The 24,717-nt window shown below is 36.5% G+C and overlaps 1 protein-coding gene across 2 annotated transcripts in view; it reads left to right on the top strand.

Moving 5' to 3' along the window:
* The window catches only part of KALRN (kalirin RhoGEF kinase), a 165,464-nt gene that overhangs the window by 86,038 nt on the left and 54,709 nt on the right, over window positions 1–24,717 (top strand). For both annotated transcript variants that reach the window (XM_063288781.1, XM_063288779.1), the window contains one exon: window positions 18,130–18,376. In XM_063288781.1, coding sequence (XP_063144851.1) covers window positions 18,130–18,376 — 247 coding nt within the window. The remainder of the gene's footprint in view (window positions 1–18,129; window positions 18,377–24,717) is intronic.

Here is a 24,717-nt window from a genome sequence, read left to right as displayed (position 1 = left end):
TATTTAATTCAGCAACCAATACAGTAGCTAATAAGAATAGGAGAGGTAGGAGAGTGTTCATGTTGCTTCCCAGCAGCTGCTATGAAAGTATGCTGCCTGTGATTCATGAGATAGCATACAGCCATTATGACTGGTAACTATGGATGACATGATCCCCTATTAATTTGTTTACCCTCTTTTTAAAAACATCTAAATTGGCCTTCACTCACATCTGATAGAAGCTGTAGTTTAATTACGTATTATGTAAATCAATAACTCCTTTTATTGCTTTTGAAACATTTTGTCAGTTCTAAAACATTCATCCTATCGTAAACTCCATCAATGCAGTGGCCTCTTCCATGTAGAAAAACACTTGCCTTGTGGTAGTGCAGAACAGTGTGCCTGAAAGCCCTGCAGATCGAGCCTAGTTCCTGATCATTGTAGAAGGGAATTGTGAATGGACCATTTAGCTGAGAGTCTCATATAGCAGTCATGAATCATTAAGGCCCAGGGAGTCAGATAATAGCAGTGACCAATCTGGTGACACAGTATGATCTAAAAATTATGCAGCTGCTTTTTGGGGCTGTCAGATTTCCAGGATGCATCTTGTCTCTGACTTCTCTCTCTCTACTGAAGGCCCTTGAGTGCTTATATCCACCAGACAAGTAACATAATGTACTCTTCTTTAAGATGGTCGTTGATCACATTTATTCAGATATGGTGTAAAGAAATATACAGTTCAATCAGCAAAAACTAACATTAAGGAGTAAAACATATTTTAACTGCTTACTGAAATTAAAAAGAACCTCAGAATATTTAAGGGTTCCTTTAAAGCTAGCAACCCTAATATTATTAGCACACATGTATGGACACACATACGCATAATACCTTGGCCTTGTGCTGATGCATAATTTTTGCCTAAATAAAAGATATGTACATGTAATGCCCAACATCCTTTGCAAAAGGAAAAAATGGGGAATTCACAAAATCGTATTTGTGGATGATCACGCAGATGGGAATATTTATTTTACTACTTATTTCCTGGAAGTCCCTCAAGACCTTGGTCTGTTATCAGGCCTGGGGGTCCCAGGGGACTGGTGAGATCTTGAGGTGGCTCCCTTGCTAATTTGTGTGCTTTATGCTTTTTAAACTTTTAAATAATGACTGTTTACTGACATGTTTCTTGATTTATATCTTCGTTGTACACCATCCAGAGTCACTTCTTATGAGATGGGCAGCCACATAAATTTGATATATAAATAAATAAAAAATTTATTTAATATTTCATGTATTCCTCTTCTGTTTCTATAAAGACTCAAGTGTATGAACTTGCTTGAATGTTGGAGTTTGGTCCAGCAAAGCACTTTCTGACATTCTCCTCCTTGATGTGCTCTTTAAAAAAATATTGTTTCTCAAAGTCTTATAAACAAGTTGTTTCATTTCAGAGAAACACCAGAGTATTAAAGAGATTATTAGTGATGATATGGAAATAATTTATCACATCTAAAAAAGTGCAGACAATTCATTCCCCTAAGTCTTAAAACGCCCAGTGTGGATAGCCGGTATATCATGGAATGCAGTAATTCTCAAATTTTAAATCTACTTCTACCTTCACTTCCTGAGCTTTCTTTTCCCATGTATTCACCCATGAGTTACTATGACAACTGATTGAACATAAAATAATAGCTTTCAGACAATATAGTTACTGCTTTACATAATGTTTGTGGCTCATAAGAGCTGAAGTTATTAAACTGCTAAATTATTCATTGTTCCTTGATATTACTCACTGATTAATAAGCTTCAAAAACTATAGACTGGAATAGCCACTTAGAGAAACATTCAAAAATGGGTGGTAGTCACCTAAAAGATATCTATGTTTGATGTGTTGGTGGTGTTGAGTCTGAGGGTGTTAATATGTGAGCCCACTGTAAAATCCTGTTTATGCAGGTGTTTATATTTTAAAATATGAATATTCATGTGTGAGCACAGGCAGGTTGTTGTTTAACAAGAAAACAAGAGTTCACTTTAAACAGTTAATCTGCCACATTTTTCCTTGTTCCAGTTGAGAATATTAGTGATGAGAAGCTTGTGCTGTGGAGCAGGTGACATCTCTGTTGAGATTTATCCTTATTTATTTAGATAAACAGTTGCAGATGAAGCTCTTCGGTTCTTTGAAAAATACACAGCAAGTTTAATTCATTTTGTTGTTTGTTTTGTAAGCATATTGCAAATCAGGAGAAGTGAGGAGAGAGACTGTATACAGTTGCAAGTTGTTCATATGGCTGTTTCACATTTAGAAGTCCCTGCAAGGTATTTAGCACATTTTAATATAAATCTGAATTTATAATGTAGCTTAATATAGCCTTAGTTCAGGTTGTTGTATATGTTTTTTCAAGCCAATCATTTATACATACTTTAAAAGGAGCTACATAGTTTTATAACTTCAGTAGAGACACATGCCTGTCATTGGAGTCAGCAGTGATACAGCTTTCTTGTCAACAGATCACTGGAAAAAAATGCAGTCTGTTAGTATATTACATGTTTTTTTTAAAAAAGCACCAAGTTTCATCTATTCTACAGTAACTGTTCTATTTATGGATTTATGTTATCAAATTAGAACCAATGTGTGTACAAAGAACAAACATGATTTATGAAATGTATTACATGCATGAAACTAGATGGAGAGAACATGCAGAACACATTTGAAAAGCTGCCTATTGGAAACCTAGAATACTTCTAGATGAGCAGCTCCTACTGTATTGCAACTAGTCCAAAGGCATTGTGTGGCCATTCAACAAAGTTGGGTGGCCAACTGTAATTTTATCCCCCATCAAATCCCATAGCTTTTAGTTCTGAGATATGCATTTGAAGCTACATGCTTGAAGTAGAATAGGTTATATCACTTATCTCTGATATCAGTCTCCTTCTCCCTCTGCTACTGCATAATATGATCATGTTTCTCTTTCAGGAGTAGCTCAGGACTTCATAGCTTTCTTGGCAACTATAGGTCTGTTCCAGGTAGAATGTAGATACGTTGGTTCAGCATGTTTTGGATCTGGTTTTCTGTCTGGAATGTGCCGTTGGAAGTTTGCTATGGTCGGACCACTACCTAATGGAGCTGATATTTAGATTTACTGGGACTCTGGACTCCAGCAGGGAAGGGATATGATTATGACATTCTGCCCCTGGACGCTTACAGATTTTATGCTGCCTTTAAGGGATTTTTCTATCACCTCTTCTAGCACTCCGATTCCTTCATAAACCTCTAGTGTAGCCAGGTGGACAGGCAACAGACACCATCAGTACCTTCCAAATATTTGGATTGTGATTTACGGATGTGGCATATGAGTAGAATTTCTAGGTGCTGTGATCCACAAGATATGGAGGGCACCCTTACCCTTCATTTTCATCCTATCTGGTTTAGCAGTTAAGATTGCTTTGGTCATATCGGTGGCCAGATAAGACAGTTAGTCAAAGGTCAGTTCAGGGATACAGTTTCAATTCCCGGTATATTCTTTACTATTATATTTGCAGTGTCATAAGCTTAAGTCTGAACTCTCTGTCTCTAAGGGGTTTATGGCATGAAGTAAATACCTTTTCCCCTTAGCTAGCAGTTCACATGCTAAATAGAGAGGAAGCATGTATTGTGAGATGAGAGAACATTTTTCTCAGTGTGCTGACCAGTTTGAATTGACATTTACAAGTCCCATAAGAAATTCTTCTGTGCCCAACATCTTGTTACCGGGGTTAAAAAATATCAAGGGGAAGAACTGCAGTTGTGATGGGGTGGAAGAATGCGAAAGCTAACCAAATCTTGTTGTAACCCACTCTTTGTCATCCATGGCTATAGAACATAGATTTGTTACTTTGAAACATCCTGATAAAGCATACATTTTCATAATCCTTGTGAAATCTCTCCCCTGTCATGAAAAGTTCAGACATCTGCTAGCTATTATAAGCTCTGCTTGCTATTTATGATGATAATTATGCATCAAAGTGTTAATAAATTGGTATGTTTACAAAGTATGTCCTTTTTAATAATAAGGTTCTTTTGTTAATAGGGATATAATCAAGACTTTTTTTGAACATTATTGATTTGTAGATCACAAAGGAGTAGTTCCACCAGGGTCAGTATGGAAACTTGGAATAAGAGACCATCCAACAGCTACGATTTATTTTATCAAAGCTCATGAAAAAAGAAGTTAAATTTTCCATTGGGCACCCAGCCAATTTAGTAATTGTGTGACATGCATACAAATACGGAAAAAAGAGCTAGTCTTGAGGAGTTCTTAGAACTGAACAAAATAATAGATCCATTTCAGATTTGTCATGGAAACATCTTGTCAACCCAGTAACAATGACGTCAAGTAGACAATGCCATCTAGACAAGTGTTTTGTCTGGAACACACCTGTTCAACTGCAGGAGGGCAAGGTACAGAGGACTTTACATTTTCCATACACCGATACGATAAAATCAGGTGGGATAATTAAAAAAAAGTAGTTTTAGAAAGCAGTATGACTTTTGTTAGGTCTCAGCAATCATTTAAGGTTATTTTGACTGGCATCATTTTGCTGACATTGGTGAGGAATTCATAAAAGCCTTTGCTACAGAAGTTTTCTGAAGGTTTGACTCATCTTCCTTCTCTTTGGAAGCTACTGATACTGATTTGTGCAGTCTGCAGGTGCAAGTCCTTCTGCTTCACTTTTACTCTTTTCATGTGAGCAAAACCTTTTAACAACTAGCTGATAATTATATAAGATAATAGCTTATTGTCATTACGCAGGCTGTTAAGAACTCGTAACTGCTATTTGCTTCGACTTTTTAACTTTGCTTTTTATTTTTGTGGCTTGTGCTCTGGTCATCTTAGTTTCCAGATTCAGTGAAAGATTGTACCATGGTACAAAAATAAAGTACTGTAGTATACAAGAAGTTGATGTATCTTTTTTATTTTGATAGCACACAGAATGATGGATATCTTGTTCACAGCAATATTCAACTGGTAAAATATTGCATACTCTAAATATGCAATGGAGAGAGCAGATATAAAACATGCTGAAAATTATCTAAACGCATGTAAGGCATGTAAAAGGAAGGTCATGAGAGCTAAATGAAAATAGGTAGTCTCAGGTGGTAGTGTGAATCAAGAAGAACCAATATTCTTCAAGATGACAAGAACTCAGGAACTGAGAACTCAGTTCATTTCCTACCAGCTATCTAATCATGTTGAGCAGCTGACAAGTCCAAAATTTGAATGGAGCTCACTGGCAGTGCATGTAACATTTTTTTTTAGAATTTTAATCCCACCTTTATTATTTTTTAATAAATAATTCAAGGTGGGGAACATACCTAAATACTCCTTCCTCCTCCTATTTTCCCCACAACAACAACCCTGTGAGGTGAGTTGAGTGGAGAGAGAGTGACTGGCCCAAAGTCACCCAGCCTCCTTTGTTCAAGAAACTGACTGATGAAGTAAATGTTCATTATTTACTGGTCCAGTAAATGGTGTTTACATTTTTTTTTAATCAGTGACATCACTATATTCTCACTAGTATTTCACAGTAATAGCTAGCATATTAAACAGTTTTCCTATTTCCTGAGTGAATTCATCAATGATGTCATTTTAACAATTCTTTGTAAGGTCACTCCAATGAACCATGAAGTAAAACTTATTTCAGTCATTTTGTGAGTCAAAATAACATTAATAAGATTCATAAATGGGAAATGACCTCATAAAATGATAAAGATTGAAATATATTTCTCCAATGGAGCAAAAATGAACCTGTCTTTAAGAACCATCTGGTTTATGTATAGTTTGAATAATCACTTCAAATTAAAGCTAAAACTAGTTCCACATAAAACATCTGTTCTTTAATTTCAGTTTTTAAATGGAGGAATACACTAAGGAATAATTTGAACTCATCCAAGAGGATTTTATTTTATATAGAATTGATTTTTCCTTGCTCAAGATAATGTTGCCATCTGTATTCAACAACGTCTATTATCTTGATGATATCAAACAAATCAGGTTATTTCAATTTATTTTTTTCAATAATGTTTTTGAGATTTATATGAAGTTGGACTGCCAAAATCCATTTGTATCTCTTAGGAAAAATAAAATCCAAATTATTTATCCCCATACAAAAGATGAACATGAGTAGGGACATCTATCACTTTGGAGACTGCAAAACTAAAATATTTACCATAGTAAGGCTGATTAATTCTGAAAACAGACCACAGTCCAGATTTTGCTTATCATTAACCCAGCAATATTATAAATAGGAATGATAATTTGTGCTGGAATATGACAAACCAATGAGAGTACTACCTTCATTAATGCCATGGCATTTGGAATTTGATGAAATTTAATTGTGTGCTGCTACTCTATTTTTTCCCTTCTGTATAAGAAATTACTGCTTATTTACAAAAAATTCTGAAACATGTATATGCTTTTCTTTTTTACAAATGATAAAATCCTGGTACATCTCTTTTTCATTCACACAAATATATTTGGGAAAGTTGAAACATCTATTTATTACTGAAATAGATCTGTCAATAAAAATATTCCCAAGGTTGTAATAATCTGTACAGTATGAGCCTACTTTGATTGGAGTCCATGGATAAATACTAAGGCTGTTATATTTAAAATGTTCTGATCAATTCAAAAGCACTTCCAATTAATGAGGTAGCAGGTTTTATTTTTTTCATCATTATTGTTTGTATTTGCATTGTTTATACTGCATCTTAACCACTGTTTAACATTGGCTGTTGCCATATTATAGCAGCAAGTAAATGCTATCCTGGGAAGACCAATGAAACTATCAAAAAGACTGAAAATAATTGAAATATTTTGCAGAATCCAAACATAAGCAAAGACATGGAAGGAAAACTATTTTTATACTGAGGGATCCACAAACTGATGGTGGGGGCCATCCATGCACCCATATTCACACATTCAGCATACTCTCACATACCTCGTCTCTCTCCCTCCAAGCAATCTACTGCAGTGAATAACGGGAAAGCACCATTCTATTTCTTGTCAGCCAGATGATCAGCTGCCTGGCAGGGATCAGTTCTCTCAGCTTGCTGCCATGAATAGGAGAAAGAAACTAGCAATTCATTTCCTTCTTGCCAACTGATCAGCTTGCAGGTAGAAAAATGAAGTAAGGTTCTCTGCAATTACAAGAACTGTACTTTTGATGACAATGTTTGTTACCTTATTGTGAGTTAAGATATTAGAGAATGCAGGTTTTGGCAGTTTTGCAACCTATAATAAGCATACTCTCACTCTTGAAAGTAGGTCTAGAACAAAACAAAAAAGGGGGGATTTCCAGGGAAGAAATGGTGGACTGAAGACAGCTCCACAAAAGGTGGAGCCGACAACCGTGGCAGAATGAAGGGCCAGTGACTAGACCAGCTCTTTGATAATTCCTCTCTGGACAAGGAGAGGACTTGAGATCACCCACAAGTGCTCCAGACGGTTGCTCCTCATGAGGAGACTGCAAGACAGGGGTCTCCAGTGGGTTTAGAGCTCTGGGAGACAAGGGAATAGCCATCTTGCTCAAACTGCAGTTGGTGCCTTTGAAAGGACACGAAGTTCACATACTTTCTTTTCTAATCACTTTTGGAAATTGCTCGTTAACTGCTTTTCAGCTATCAGAAACCTTTGGACTGACAAGTTTTACAACACCAGGTGAGTTTTCTTCAATCCTTAGGCAAAGAAATTTTAACTACAAGTTTAAGGTCTTAAAAAAAAATGGGGGGGGGGGGGAATAAACAGCAAAAGGGATTAAAACTTTGATTTCAGAAAGTTACAAATGGACTAAGGATCCAGATGAATTTGTAATAATATTTTGGAATTAATTATAAAAAATCCTTCTCATGGGAAAATACTTCTGTTTGAATTCTTTTAAAAAATAAGACTTTAAAAATTGGACACTAAAGGGAACTAGAAGGAACTAAAGATTACAATTAAAGGAATAGAACTCTCAAACTCAGCTTACAAATGCAGAATGAAGCAAAATATTTTAACAGTAGACATACTGAAGGATATTTTTGAACAATGGACCCAGAAGTTAATTTTAAGAGTGTCTGCCTCGGTAGACTGTGTTTAAAAGATGTTATGAAAGAGGAACACATTCTACCTGACAAGATTGAGACTGATTTGAAAGTATATTTAAAAATGACAGGCTACAAGAATGACACGGAAAACAATGTTACACTGGACATATAAATGAAACCGGCTGGTGTCTTAATAATTAAAAGGGATATACAAATAACAAACAAAAAAAGTGACCTGGATAATGTTCCTACATTGGATTTACAAAACAGGCTTGTGAAAGCTTTGAAAAATTTTGTGAGAAGGGACAAATAAAAAATGAAAAGAAAGTTCTAGGACATTATTTGAAGGGACTAAAGATCAAGATTGTTAGAAATAAAAGGAGAGAATACAAAGTTGGTTTATTTGATCAAGGTTAAAATAGATATGTTGTTATCTCTGGTAACTCTTAATGGACTTTTGCTGATCAGAATTGAACGATGAGGCTTTAAGGATTTGTTTATAGATAAGAGATGAGATATGGGAAGAAGGGATCATTTGTTGTAATTTAAAAGGTGATGTTACTAAAATTGTTTATACTTGTTATGATGGAGGAAGTCACTTCTTTATATATTTATTTTCTTTTTCTTTACTATATTATTTTTTCTTTCTTTTCTATTTTTCTTCCTATTTTTTCTTTTTTTCTGCACCTTCGATTTGTTTTATTCTTTTATTTTTTAAGTATTAGTTTTTATTGTAATTTTTAATAAAATTACTATAAAAATAGAACAAAAAAAGGAAAGCAAAAGTACACATCATTAAATAGTGCGTTCCTATCTTTGAAACCTTTCTGAACAAATGTGCATAAACTGCTGTTCTGAGGATTTGTGTGCATGAATTTTCTTCCTAAACTATATCTGAAATTAAGATAAATATCTTAAGACAAATCTGCTCCAGGTGTGTAGCGGATGTGTGTGTGCAGAGACAGACTACATCAGTCCAGAACACAGCAGTCAGGATGTAGCTGTGACGGTCTATTAAGGGCTCCTGATAAACTGTAATCTGCCCAAGCAATCTGGTACATTGAAAGATGCATATTAACTGAATACAGAAAACAGGTTTTTCTTTCTCCTAATGTCTCCTCGTTGGCTTTATTACACAACAACATTCTTCTCTGGGTATCTTCTGACAGCAGCAGAACTGACTGATTTCTCTTTCCCTCATTATTCCTGATGATTTATTGTGCTTAAGAAATCTTTGATACTGGAAATCATGGAAAGCTGGTCTAAAAAGAGATTTTTCTAGTCCATGTTTCCTTTGCTTCAGATGCAGAGAGGGTATTAATACTCAAAATCTGAAGCACTTTGGGTTCTTACTGTGTAAAAGCTAAACTTAATCTCCTAAAATTGCTACAAAACAGTAGAGCTAATATTACACGAGTGTGCTGCCCAGTAGCAACAGTGATTTAATCTTCCCCATAACGTATTATTTCCTGACATCATCACATCGTCCTTTCAGCTGAGACACCAGCTGACAATAAAAAAGATGCCTTTTTATTGTTGTTAGTTCCTTACCAATTCCTATATGTTATGTGTGATATTAAATTTGGTGATCACCTGTCTCATGTCAGGAATGTGGAACAGAAATGTGGAGTTTAGTGATCTTAGGGCAGAGGAAAAAATATTAGTACAGAGAAGAGATTAGAGAAGTGCTTCTTTGAGGCAGTATCACTATGACCTATGTCAGCTTTTGCTTGACTAGATCTAGAAAGTTTGATGAGTTCTTACACTAATTATAAGGCAGGTCTCTAATTGTCCCAATGTTTGGGCTTCTCCCTAGCCATGTAGTCAGCTTTTCCAAACTTACACTGTACATCAGCAAGGATAAAATGGATACTATGCTTTTAATTTACTGTAAACTGTTTTTCATTATTCCCTGCTTTGGGATCTGTTTTTTTAAATGTTGAAAAGCTAACTTTTTGAAATAAATATCTCTGCAGTTTTTATTAATATATCCCACAAAATCAGGCAGGGAATTATTATGCATTGTTTACCTAGAATTTTCTGTCTTGTTCTTTAACTGAGGTGGGAGCAGGAAAAGCAAAGGAAATTCAACAGGTTTCCCCCCCACCTCCCCCCCACACACACTTTGGACAAATACGATCTTTCTCCCCAGACAGGATCTGATATTCCTGTTTAGATATGTATCAGTCTTTCTACCATTTGTTGCCTTCCTAGTCTCATCTGTTCTGTTTCTCTCACTTACATGGTTATGCTAAGTAACACTGGCAGTTGTGACAAAAATGAAAATTTATGCTAATATTCAATAAATATTCCTGTTTGTTTAAATCAGACTGGAGATTTATTTTCTTTAATGTGTAGGTATAATGTTTTCACAGATTTGGGCAATATTTATGTGAAGATTATTCTTATATTCCATACTTTGCCTATATTTTCTCACTGCCTGTAACAATTTTTCCCTGACTGATAAATAGAAGAATAAACTGCGCTGGGTTTGTGAAAAAGGAAACATGGTTCTTTGATATAGATATAGATATAGATATAGATATAGATATAGATATAGATATAGATATAGATATAGATAGATATCTCCACCCACCTTCACAATGTTATTTAGCATTGCCCATAAAGCATTAGAGTACTTTATGCAGGACATATTTACACAGAGCTTGAAAGAACTAATACTGACCAGACATGGTAATTTTGCTAGCTGTGATGCAATTGGATGTAGTAGTGTTTTGTGATTATTAGCAGTGGTGATAGTAAGCATTTCAAAGTACAACAGCATATACTAAATACAACAGCTTTTACTGCAGTATTTCCTATCCTTGAATTCAGATCTGTGAAAAGACTTTCCTTTTTTTCTAGTTTCACTTACTGCAGGTTATATCAAAATCAGTATAGTTTTTTTTTAAAAAGACCATAATAACTTATTCCATATGTGAATGACTTTTGTGAGGGCAAATCATGCTATAGAAATAACTATTCCCTTCCTGTGGCCCTTAGCTACCTGAATGTTCACAGAAGTATAGAAAAATTGCCAGAAAATCTCTGCTCTAGCACCCCTACCTATTTTATTAAGACCAGCCTTTCAGAACTTCCAGAAACATGGATTTCCATCCTCCAGCTAGTATGGCCTTTGCTGAAAATTCTGGAAGTTGAAGTCCACATAACTAGAAAGTACTCAGGCTGGGAAAAGCTGCCATAGCCTACTTTTAAAAGGCCCTTTTTGTTGTCATTATATCATTTGATCTTAGTGTTAGTTGGGAAACTCATTACATTTTACAATACTCGTAACATTAGGTACTTCCTATCTATCACTCTGCACATTTTTTCTTGTTTGCTTTTGCTCAGGCACATATTAACATTTACTCCATTTATTGAACACGGATATGTAGTTGCCATGAAAGAAGCTGTTAAAGAAAATGAATAAACTTTAATGGAAGACTTGACAACAAAGGTAGAAGCATACGGCAAGGAAAATTTACTCATGTAATATTAATTTTTCTCTGCCATCGTGGCCTGTGCTTTTATCATAATATTTATGAAAGGGAATGAACACATTTACACTTTGCAGACTTTCACTTTCATTTTATTTTGTAACACCTGGCTCAATTAAAGCTGCTGTTTATGACCTTTAAAGCCCTTCATGGCATGAGGCTGGGTTATTTAAGGGACTGCCTCTTCCCAACTACATCTGCCTGCCTGTCCCATCAGGTCCAGCAGAAGAGGTATGTTGCGGGTCCCGTCTGTTAAGGAGTTACATCCAAAGGGACCCAGGAGATAAGCCCTTTGTGCCGTGGCACCCGCCTTGTGGAACATCATCCCCCAAGGTGAGACTGGCCCCATTGGTCCCAGCCTTCTGGAAGTCCCTTAGAACCTGGTTGTGTCAACAGGCCTGGAGGTCACAAGGGAATGGTAATTTGATTAGGTGGCTCCATTGTCTATAATCTGATGCCCTCTCTTAGCCTTTTATAATGATATTAATTTTTTGGGTACTTTCTGAATCTTTTTAAAATGGTTTTTTATGGTTGCTTGTATGCTGCCCAGAGTCATGCTATGTGACGTGGGCGGCCATATAAATATGATCAAAAATATGCTGCAGTTGTAGGGACTGAGACTGTCGTCCTATATATACTTACCACAGTGCTTATCTGGGAATAAATTCCCTCAAATTCAACCTATGTCCAGCACAGCCAGTGGTGAACCAATCACTTCTGAGAAGCTGTCAGCCCTATAAAGTAGACCAGACTAAGAAACCAATGTTATATAGGTCAGGACTACTTTTATTTTTACAGCTATAGCAACCAAATCTTGCAGTATGAATACGCCCTGCCCCCCATGCGCTCACCTTCATCTTTGTGTGAACTAGGGAAAGGCCTGTCTGAGACTTTTACTCAAATTAGCTTCTTGGAATGCACTCAAGCCACACTTCTCTTGGTAGCAGCTCTTCCTCCTGTCCTTCAAGGCCATTCCCTATGCCCTCCACAGAAGCCCACAAGCAGGCATGAAGGAAACAGAACTTCTCAGCAACTGAATGTGGAGGCTCAGTGCAAAACAACTAATAATATGCGCTGTATGAGCCCATAATATGCAGTCACTGATAGAAGCTATCAGAATGGTATATATAGACCCCCTTCTAGATATCTCTGGCTGCAACTGCTGAGTGCCAGGACATGGATAGCTCCTAAAGCTGCGGCACTATATATAGTCACCTAAAGTGCAGAGTTCCAGGTAGAGGGTTTGAATCCCATAGAATAACATCTTGCTACCCACATCTGATGATTCCTAATAAAGATGAAACCAGTAACATTGTGCCTCCTGGTGGTCAATGTAACTAATCATGATGGAGGGGAAGGCAGTTTCTAAAACTTGTTGGTACCATTTGCTATAGGAACATGGAATTAATTTTCAACAAGACTGGAATAAATCAGCCAAACAACACCATTTCCTTTTTCTCAGCATGAGCAAACCATAGGATTCTGGCTCATACCACTTGTTATATTTTGCTACTTAACAGCTTGTTGAAATGAACTGAAAGGAAAGGTAGGAGTTCTTTCAGGGAGTTTAGAAGTGCTGCCTCGCAGTCATAATGAAAGGATTAGGACTGTCCAAAGGATCTTCTCATAGCAGCTAGAAACTATTTTCTGTCCTTGGTGAATATCAGTGGAAGTAATCTGGCTGGAAGTGACATTTAGCGCATGAGAAAAGATAAGGTTAAAAGAAATATCTTGTTAGTAATGATATATGAAAGCCAAAGTGTTCAAATCTCCTGAAGTGGCAGCATTCAGTTATATTCTCCTGTTCAGAGTGGTATTTGCTATTTCAGAACATTAAGAATGTAATAAGCTATTGACAGGCACATTGTAAATTGATTTTTACATTACCTCTTGTCTGAGACATTGGATCACATATAATTGATGGGGATATTTTGGCTATTTACTGCTTCTAAGCTGAAAGGAAGGCACTAGGCCATATTACTTTGGTATCCAGATTTCAGTAAGATGCCACATACTATAGTCAAAAACTGGAAACGGTATAAGATGCTTAAGTTACCTGGTACACCATGGTCAACATTAGTCTTGCCCAGTCCCAGAATCTTCTGAAGATTCTGAATCTTCAATAGATATATTCTTTGTTTTCTCAAACCATAATGTGCTCCATACCTTTAAGGACTATCACTTTATTTCTACAACAAAAATGATAATTTCCAGGACTTGTATAAAACTGTAACATTTGATTTCACAGTGGCATGTTATTTGCAGAGCTCTTTGTCAAGAATAGTCATGCAAATTTCTAGGAATTCTATCCTACCCTTGATTATACAGTGGAATTTATTTTGCAGCATGGGCTATTGATTTACTTGAAAATTTAAGGATACTTCCCCTCTTTTCCATGAATAGTTCAAATTGCTATCTTTTCTAGAAGTGTTGTGAAGTGTCTAGAGAAAGATTGCCTCTGCTTTCCTTATCAACAAGTCTTATTACTCTGAACAGTGATCAGGTGCTTTCTACTGGGTAGATATATATATATGTTGTTAAATTTAAGTGAATGCTAAATACACAGACTGGATATGCATCTTGTTATATAGATTCTTGTAGCCCAATGCAACAATTCGCTGTTAAATAGCATACATAGACACCTAGACCCTCACATGTAGATTGTATTCTTTCAGTTATCAAACCTCACTTGAGCCTGATTCTACCAAATTTTTAAAATGAGATACTTAACATTATCAATTTTAGCCAAAATCTAGGTTATGAACCATGTTCATGGTAGCTTTAATTACAGGTAGTCCTCATTTAGCGATGACAATTGGGACCTGCAGCTTGGTCATTAAGTGAAGCGGTCGCTAAATGAAACTGCAACTGTGCTTATGATCTTACTTCAGCTTTCCTTTGCTTTACAAACTTGCAAAGGTCATAAATGTGAGGACTGGTTGAAAAGTTACTTTTTCATCACCGTCATAACTGTGAATGGTCACTAAACAAGTCAATCACTAAACGAGGATTACCAGTATATATAATACAGGGTTGTAATTAGTTTTCTTAACTTCAGAACACTTGCCATAAAATATATATCTTAATTAAACCAAATTAACTGAATCTAGAGGAATAAAGACCACCAGTATGCCTTATGATCCATTGGATATACACTCTAGCAAACAATGAGAAATTATAAGCATCAGGAGGATACATTGGTCGGTTTCCAGTCCATATCATTTCTCATACATTCATTTAGAGTTCATGCATCCCATTTTCACATTAATCTACAGATTGTTTTTAACCCCCCCAAAAAAAACCCTCCCAAAAATTTGCATTGAAGTGCGTATTTAAATAGTTTCAAATGTAGTTTCTTTCAAAAAGCACATTTCTTATGTCAAACTAAAATCACTATATGTGTGTGTGTGTGTTTGTGTACTGTATGTTTTTAAAGTCTAAAATGTTATTGCATTTTCCACAAAACTAAAACAATCACTTATACCAAACTGCAAAATACAGATCAAATCACTTTATAGCAGAATATGCAAATTGTGTATTCTTCTGGAAGGCACTCAGTTTTCTGGGCCTTGGAGAAGAACACATACAGTTCTCTAAATCCCTTAATCTATTAATTAATATTAATACAAACTGGATTGGCAGGCTCCGCTTGTCAGATTCATTGGGCCCCTGATCCTCACATTCAGAGCCAATATTCTAGCCAACTGCTTAACTGTTCAGTATGCTCTGGTTCACCCTTTGGCCTGATCCTGAAAGGAATACAAGAAACTGACCATGCCCTAGCAATACCACCATGCTTCACAGAGAATGATTATAAAAGGCAATTCTGCTCCTGATAGTCCTTCAGCTTCGCTTTTCCTTTTTTCAGAGTATTCTGTATTCAGTATACTGTAATAATAAAGAGTGTTCCAAACAAATGATTCCTGTCCACACTGATCAGTGGAAATCAAAGGGGGATGACTTATGAGATCCCTTAAGGGAAAGGATTACAACATTTTGGAAGGCATAAGTGAAAGAAACATGTCAGGAAAAAGGAGCTAGGGAAAACAAGTAAGAACAAAATTATAGTACTTGTTATTCCTATTATAATGTGGCATTCTTACAGCACATAAAGTGTGTGTCCAATGAAATTTTTTAAAACTATTGACTGGGCACCATATCTATCTATCTATCTATCTATCTATCTATCTATCTATCTATCTATCTATCTCCCATGAAATTTTATTACTGTACTATGATCTCTATGACAAAACCAGTTTTTAGGACATTTCACACTGGTTCCTGTGAACTTGATGAATGAATGAGAGACCAGCATAACCTCATACATCTGTCCTGAAGGTATAAGCTGTGCTCAGAATTAGAGCTGTCTGTATGTACCAAAAATACTCTTGTTCGATCTTATAATTCATTAGACTGCTGAGCATAATTGTGGTGTCCGTGATCCTGTTTTAGTGGGTGGATCTGGGCTCACTTTTCTTTTTTACTCCTTCAGTTCTACAATTCACTGAAAGTTTTCATGAAATTATATTTTTGTCTTAATCAGGGAGTATAACATGCAGAGTACAGATATAGGCCCAGAACACAAAGAACTAAAATCACTAAGTGTTCCTTAGAACAGTCTTTCATTTGGTTAATCATGAACATTCATTTGTATCTTTCTGATGGAAAAGCAAAAGTAACTATTAAAACAGACTTTTTAATCTCCTTTGCAGATAAAGTATCCCCCAAAATTTAATATTTCATTAAATTTTAAAGGGAAGAAAATAGGACATGACTCTTACCCCCACTACAGATATAGTACTCATAATTAGAGGTGTCATGCACAGATCTTATAGGTTACCTATATTATCACTATTATCTGTGTTTCTGAATTTGATTTTGATCTTTGCTGTTGTCTCATGCTTGAATGGTAAATTTTTGAAGCAAATACTGTATCTCCTTTATTTACAACTGTAATGCAATTGCTGATGGCACTCCTTAGCTACCAGTGATTATAATAACCATTATATTTCTCCCAAAAGGAGCAGGAGATGTTTCATATGCTTCATTGTTTTTTAAACTAGTGATTCTGCAACAAAGCATAATAAGAGGGACTACTGGAGGCAAATTTAGCAGGTTGAAACCATGGATGTTTTGATAATAACCTCTAACTGCAGGTAGAAGAATATATTTTAAGCAAGGATTTTATTTGAGATCTTATAAATTCTTATCTCAGCACTGGCTAGGATAAGAAAGTTGCATTGGTTCTAACAGTTAAATAACATTATGTGCATGCCCTCTGTCTTTTTCCCCCCCTACTTTGAGAGCCTATCTAGACATGGTATGTGAAATCCATATATAAGCATACACCAGGATCACAGTGATGCAGAACACAGATAAAGCCCCTTCTCTTCCAATTCAATGTGCCTACCACTACCAAAGCTAGACCTTACTTCACAGAAAGAAATATATAGGTATCTATAAAAACAGAGTATTTTTTCACCCTCGCTAGTGACACTCTAGTAGGAGAGTTAGCTTTTCAGACTAACACATTTTATTAAAAGGCATATGATGTTGACTTCAACAGATGCATGGAGTGGCTAAACTGATGTAAGATTTAAATTGGGATGAAGTGGGGGTGGGGAAGTTATACCTTTGAATAAAATTTGTTAGTTGGATAGGGTGCTACCAGACTCTACCTGATTTTTCACACTCAGTAGGTAACTTTCAGCCAGTCACTCTCTCATAACTCAAAAATTACTCACAGCATTGTTGATGCAATTAAAAAAAAATGAAGTAGGAAGTGCTATGTAAGTTGCCTTGAGTTCCTAAAGGAAAGGTGAGATATAAATCTAATGTATAATACAATATAGTATAATAGCTGACAGTGGCTTCAGGGGGAAGGTGTAGAGTGGGGAAAGAGGTAATGTACCAAACAGCAATGCTTCTATCCAAGTTGATCCTTCTGAGAACTGATAGTTAATTATATTTTAAGTGGGAGCTAACAGTAATTCCTCAGTACTTCTAATCTGGCCCAGATCACTGACAGCTGACAGCAAATTATCTATTTGGGTAGGATTTAGAAGCCACAGAATGTGAAAAACTATAGCAAATAACAGCAAACTTGATTTGTAATGCATAATTAACTCAGACTCTAAATCAGGTCTACATAACTCATAGATAGGGAAAGGGCAGACTGATAGATTAAAAATAATCACAAGCCACAAATAATAGCTGGCACACTGATCAGCTGTTTGTTGGCTAGTGGTGTGACTGCAGTGTTGGAGCTGACAGTGTCCGTGAGGCTTGAGGCATTGGAGGTGCTTGGCAGCATGTATTTTGGGGTGGAAGTGGTTGCGATAACCTTGGTGGCAGATCCAACCTGACAGTGGAGATATTTGGTGGCAGTGGATTATTTTTCAAAAAATCCTGGCACATCACACAAGGTGCTTGGTAGGCTGCATGTGCATGCCTGCTCTAAACAGTCAAAATGGAGCTGTTTTAAAGAGGTGAGCAAAGATGTTGGGTATCAGGGTCCAGCATAATCTCAGATATTGTTATATTCAGTCAGATATAGTCTACTTCTCCTCTTACTTCTCTTTTCTTCCCTCACAGCTGTCTGGAGGATGTGAACTAACTGTGGTGCTGCAAGACTTTGTTGCCAGTCATAGCAGCGAACTGAGCATCCAGGTGGGACAGACTGTGGAGTTACTCGAAAGGCCAAGTGAACGGCCAGGCTGGTGTCTGGTACGGACCACGGAACGGAGTCCACCTCAGGAAGGTCTGGTCCCCAGCAGTGCTCTCTGCATCTCCCATTCCCGGAGCAGTGTAGAAATGGACTGCTTCTTCCCATCAGGAAAAGGTAGGCATTGAATGAGGTAGATTTCATCAGCCAGATTAAATGTTTTTTATGATCATTGCTCTCTACATTTGGAAGCATTTATTCATCTTTTCACCTTTGTCTGCCATGGGGAAGATAATAATCTGTGTGTGTTTTGTTTGTTTGTGCTGGGGAAATGGATTTCATTGCACCAATCAGCCAGCCCTAATAATATCACTTGTAATTCCACTCTCCCTCTTTCTGGGTAGTAGCACTGACTGGCTTGCCCTTGCAAAAAAGGAAGAGCTTAAATAACAACAACAACAACAACAACCAGATTTTTTTTAAAATGAATAACAATATTTGCAACTTCGGATTAGCTATTTTAAAAGTAAACTGGAAGAAGGTTAGGGAAGTGAGTAAGAAGAAAAGCAACTTTTGACTTGGAGAAAGAAGCTGATGAAGAAATGAAAGCAGTGAAAAGCAACAGAAAAAAATCTAAAAGTTAAATTAATTCCTCTTGATATATACAAACTTGCAAATAAGAGTTCCCTTTAAAACAATTGTATCAATCTATCCTTCCACACTTCAACACAAGAAAAATTATATCACTTCTATAGGTAGAGCATAGGTATCTGACCCTGAGCTCCCAACCATTAATTCTTTCTCCTTAAAAAAAAAAGAAGAACCTGTTCTTTATGAAACCATGCAATCCATTACCCATAAGGAGAATTCAAAGTGCAAGACATGCAGTGGATTAATTGTGACTTCAACAGGCATGCCCATTAGTTCTTCAATTATAAAACATACTCTCTTATATCACTATAAAGATACAAATGGAGTATTTCAATTATGAATTGCAGACCCTCTCTTACTAAAAGACAAAAAAAAAATCTTAACAAAAGATAAGAAGAATGCTCCACACTTATTTCTAAAAAGAGGTTCTATAACTATGAGCCATTAAAAGTCTGGCAGTAGAACTAGGAGAACAGACACTATACAGTGTAAACTAAATTGTGTCCTCTTAGATCACAAGCATTTTTTTTTTAGTCCTCTTTTCCTGCATGGAATTTGCATTTCTTGCATTGGGATCTTAGTGAATAAATGAAATATCAGAAAAAAGAAGGCAAATTTGATTGCATGTATTTTACTAATGGTTCTGTTCACTGTAATTAGACATTGTTTTGAAGGATAGCTTGATTAGGAAAAGGACCAAAGATGTCTTCTAACATTTTGAGTCTTCTCTGTGAAATGGGAAATGCTTGTGATTAGTGCATTTATCTCACATTTATTTCCAGTATATGTGCAGATTTTTTTATTATTTCCAATAACTGTTTTGCAGTCACACAAACAAATGTGTCTGTACTTTTAGAAGCAAAGCCCCTCTTGCACTACTTTCAGTTCTGAAGATCTCCAATCCATTCTACTTTCCTGTCAGATTAATGTGCTATTCTTCATTCTACACACAAGAGGGCATTCCTAACTTATACTGCTAGGAATTTATCAGTAATGATTACTCAATGAAATAATGAATAAACTTTTTTTTAAAGGAGTTACTTGATAGTATAAATTTTAGAGCTGTGCAAAGAATTTGAAAAAGGTGTTTCTCAAACTCTTGCAAGGCTCATGCTCAAATACAGCTGTTTTACCAATTTGAAGAGAAGTGTTTCATTTGTACTCCCACTCTTTGTGAAGCACCTCTTTCAAATGCTTTATACAACCTTAGTAATAGCAGAAGTCATGGACTTCAGTTACTTTTCCGTGATATAGCCAAACTCTCTATAGACTCTCCCACTTTTAACCTCATCTGACTGGATGCTTCATCATACAAAACAAATATCTTTGCATATTATAAAACAAGAACAAACCTAACATGTCAGGAAGGATTCTAGCACACCTGTCTACTCCAAATGCTTGTTCTATATTTAGGGATTCCCCCCTATTACCATGATAGATCATTCAATATATGAGTCTCTACCTGCTGAAGAAGCAAAGAAAAGGCAAATTTTCCTTTGCAGTGGCTGACTTAGTGTCTCATGCTAAACAGTAATGTATTTCTGGTAGTTTTACCTTAGCATCCTGTGTGAACCCAGCACCTGACCTTTTTAAAGACAGAACTTATATTTATTTATACAGAAGCACCCATCCTATCTTTTCTACCTCTGTCAGAAATTCTCCCTATTACAAAACTCATTTTTAGATGACGTAGTCTCTCCCTCTCTCTTAGATTGTAGGTTCTTCTGAGATCTTACTTTGTTAAAAATCTATGCATTCTACAGCCAATGCAAGAGTGCAGAAATGAGGGAAAGAGGGTGGTAATCCATAATTGTTACAGAGTTCAGAAGTTGATAAAATATGGACTAGATGTTGGTCCTAGTTCTTAAAAAAAAGTGGGGGGGGGGAGGAGAGGTGGATGAAGTCCTACTGATATTCCTACTGATGTATTATTTTATTCAAGCCAACTCTGCATTTGATATTTGATAGTGGTATTTTATGGAAATCTGAGCCCAACTGCAGGGGTTCAACTTCCTAAGTTTCAACTGGTAGAGAGAGGGAAGATAGAATGGAGGAGAATAGTGGTATCTTCCCTTCCTACCTTTACTGTGCTTCAAATCTTACATCAGTACCCAAGCAAACATGGATTAATACAGACAATAGCTCAACAGATGACTTGATGGATGTTTCAAAAAAGGGGTTGCCTACTTTGCTGACTGTTAGGCCAATGATAAATCATATTAAAGTTTGGTTAGTGGAAAAATCTTAAGATCTTAGGAAAATGCATTATTAAGTGAGAAAGGTAATAGATTTGCCAGTATTCTCATTGTATTTTTAGACAAAGAAGTGGATAGTCAGCATCAGAGGGTTGTTTCAGCAATACTGTAGCTGCTGGATATTGAACCAGGTCTGGCAAGGGAGCCAGCAGCTGGATCACAACTTGATTTTGATACTAGAGCAAGGCACAGAGGAGACTCAATTATTAGCCATTATTTAACCTTGATATCAAGGCACTGGCTCTTCTCCCATAGTGTTGGGAATATGAGTACTGCCAGATATGGCCATAAATCTCAACTCTTCAAAAGCTTCATTTCATATTCAGAAACTTGCTTACTGCAGAAAGTTATAGGCATGACATGGGCTATGTAGGTTATTTTATTGCAGATAAGAGAGAAGCCAGATATGTGCAGAAGATCTGCCTACTGCAGAGCACAGAAAGAAAGCCCCTTGATTACTGCAGAACTTATATTCTAGTTTTTTCTCATGCCTTTTTGAGTCAACAGAAATGTCACCATTCTCTTTCCAGCCTTCAGATGGGAAGGCATCTGCTCAGTGTTTACACAAAGGTTCTGCCTAGCCTGAGAACTGCTGGTTCTTGTCTCATCAGCATCAGCCCTTACAGGCAGCAGTGAAATAAGCTGCCTTCAGAAGCAGGGAATTAGCTCTTCTTATAAAGTGGGCTCCCACTAAACAGCACAGCAAGAATTTTGTAGTATGTTCACCAATTGTCTGATAATACACACATTTGATTAGATAAATAAATTAAATGAATCAGAAAAGAAAATCCATTCCATACATAGTATGGAAATATGCCTAACTAGTACTTGTATTAGTCCTGTCCACGTACAAGTCTGTCGATATTCATAGCTGTTTTATAAATGTTGGTTGGGATTATTTTTGCTACTGCTTCATTTTTGCTTTGTATTCTCCTGCCTTTCTCACCATTACGGCTAACTTAATGATCATGTTGCTGGTATTCCAGCTTTTCAGGAAGATCTTAATATGCCAATTAATTACATGGCAGGGATGAAACAATTGAAAAGGTTCTGGACACAATGTACAAATTGGATATAAAGGACAAAATGAACTGTAATTTTCTTGCATTTAAATCCTTGATAACCAGAGAACTGTCCAATTTGTTTCTCATGAAAAGCGTTTATTTCTGATAGTCCCCCCACCCCAGGAGATAGATAGAAACAAACATGCTAGTACTTCTGTCTTCTTTAAATTAAAAGTTATAAGTTCCCCTGTCTTTTAGACATTACCAGGGTCAAACCCGGTTCTTCTCTTTGTCTGATTCCATCAGACCCAAATTGACCCTCCCTGCCCCAGACAAAGCCCCCTTTAATCCCATCAAACCAAAGAATAGACACCTCCTCACCAGCTTACAGCATAGCCCAAGGGCAGTCCTTACAAGGGAATTGCAACTTAGAGAAACCCCAACCTTCCATCCTCTATCAGCTGATGACCTCAGCATTCCATCTCTTTCAAGATGAACTTCCCCAGCTCTGCCACCCTCCTGAAAGGCCCATTTTGCCTAACAATAGAACTAACCTCAGGTACACTGACAAGGACCCGCCTAGCTTCCTCAAACTTGCCAGCAAATCAGATCCCTAGGATTTCCCACCTTGTAGCCCTCAATTTCTATACAGTAAAAATCTTTGCTTTTCTATTGCTCATCTTTATTGTAAAGCAGGCACCCAGCAATTGTTGCAATAAACATGGTTTTTCACCTTAGTGTTGTGCTCATATGGGATATACATGTTCATATGGGACACATAAGATGCTTAGTCAAAACCAAATACACCCATATTATGGTTTAGATGCTGGGTGAAGAAATCACTTAGTTATTTTATTTTTATGTTATTCATTAGATTGCTATTACCCCTTTCTTCTTAGAGCTCAAGGAAGTATACATAGCATTCCTTCTTCTGTTTTTTTTTCCTAGAATAATGGTCCATAAGGTAAGTTGGGCTGAGAGAGAGTGAATCAGTGCTCAGTCATCCAGTGAACTTCCAGAGCTGAGGTTTGATAGGTTTCCCTAGTTCTAGTTCAGTATCTTAGCCATGATACATGGAGGAAGACGCTTTAGAAAGCAAGAGTGTGCACATCACCATTTTTAGCACCTCATACGCATGTTTTGGTTAACAAGCCTAAGAAAAGGATCAGGGCTTAAATTTATCCACAAAGGTGTCCATTTTGAGTTCAAACCACTGTGTTTATTCATATGAAATCCTCCCTTTTATTAATAGTAGTTCTGTTTTTTCTTTTATACTAATCTTCAACCAGATTATACTGTATAGCAGATCAGCAAGCCCTGAACTAGAAGGCTATGTATCATAAAACCATGCATGGGGCCTTCAACAGTGTCAACAGCTAAATCATAAAATTAAAAGTTATTCAGTGCTAATGTAATAAATGTCACTTAAATATGAATTCTCTTTTGTAAATTAGAAAGCCACAAAAGACTTTAAATAGCAGCTAGCTTTCCTCCAAAAAGGTACTTATTTAGAAGTATACAGGACTTTAAGAGTGGGTTCATGGAAGACATTAAACCTAAACCCATGGTTGCAAACTATAATGGCTAAGCCCAAAATAATAATAATAATAATAATCAGATTGCATCATAGTGTGTCATGTGAACAGTGGTGCCCGCATTATGGAATATCCTCCCCGCCCCATCGGAGTGAGGGTGGCTTCATCACTTCTGAAGGTCCCTCAAAACCTGGTTGTGCCTCTTTTTGTAACTCTAATTTTTTTTTTCTCTTGTGTTTCCACACTTTTTTAGTTTTTTCTTTTTTCTTTTTGTAGTTTTTTGTTTTTCTGTAGCTTTTATCTTTCTTTGAAACTTAATAAAATTCTTATAAAAAAAACTTGGTTGCGCCATCAGGCCTGGGGACTACAAGGGACTGGTGAATTATTGAGGTTCCTGCATAATTATTAACATCTCTTCGCTGAATATTTCTTTTAGCTTGTTTTTTTAATAATTTTTAATATTTTTAAATAATATGTTGTATGCTGCCCAGAGTAAATTGTTTGTGAGATGGGTGGCTATATAAATTTGACAAATAAAATAAAAATAAATAAAAACTAGGCCATCACTTCAAGCTATAATAAAGTTTTGTTTTCATTGTCAGCCGTTCAAGTTAAGTCTGGTTGATAGAATAGTACTTTGTAGGAATGCACCTATTCAAAGCCTATTGTGAGGATGTGTTGTTCTTAAGTGGGGTTTATAGAGTATTGAAATTCAAAGGGTGGTGCAGGATGCTGAGACCTCTCACTGCTATATTGGAGGCAGAGGGAGAAAGAAGACAGAAGAGCAGTTGCTGACATTTCCTTTTAAACAAATGCCCTGCTTTGTATGTGTACTTTGACTAGGTGAAAGGCACTGGATTTCTCACCCTTATAGAGGCAGCTCATCCCAGCTCTTTCCTCACCTCAGAGTCATAAATTTCAAAGTCCCACTGCTTTCCTCTTAAAACATGTGTCATCATGCAAGTTCAGAAACAGTCAATGGTTTTACTTGCCTTGAAGTAAAGCCTGTTGCAAAATTAAACAGCCGGTTTGGTTGGATTGCTCTGCCAGTAACTAGTATATTTTCCAGGAAA

Source organism: Candoia aspera, chromosome 1, assembly GCF_035149785.1.
Source record: "Candoia aspera isolate rCanAsp1 chromosome 1, rCanAsp1.hap2, whole genome shotgun sequence".
In the NCBI taxonomy this organism is placed as follows: Eukaryota; Metazoa; Chordata; class Lepidosauria; order Squamata; family Boidae; genus Candoia; species Candoia aspera.
This window is presented reverse-complemented; position numbering and strand designations above follow the sequence as displayed.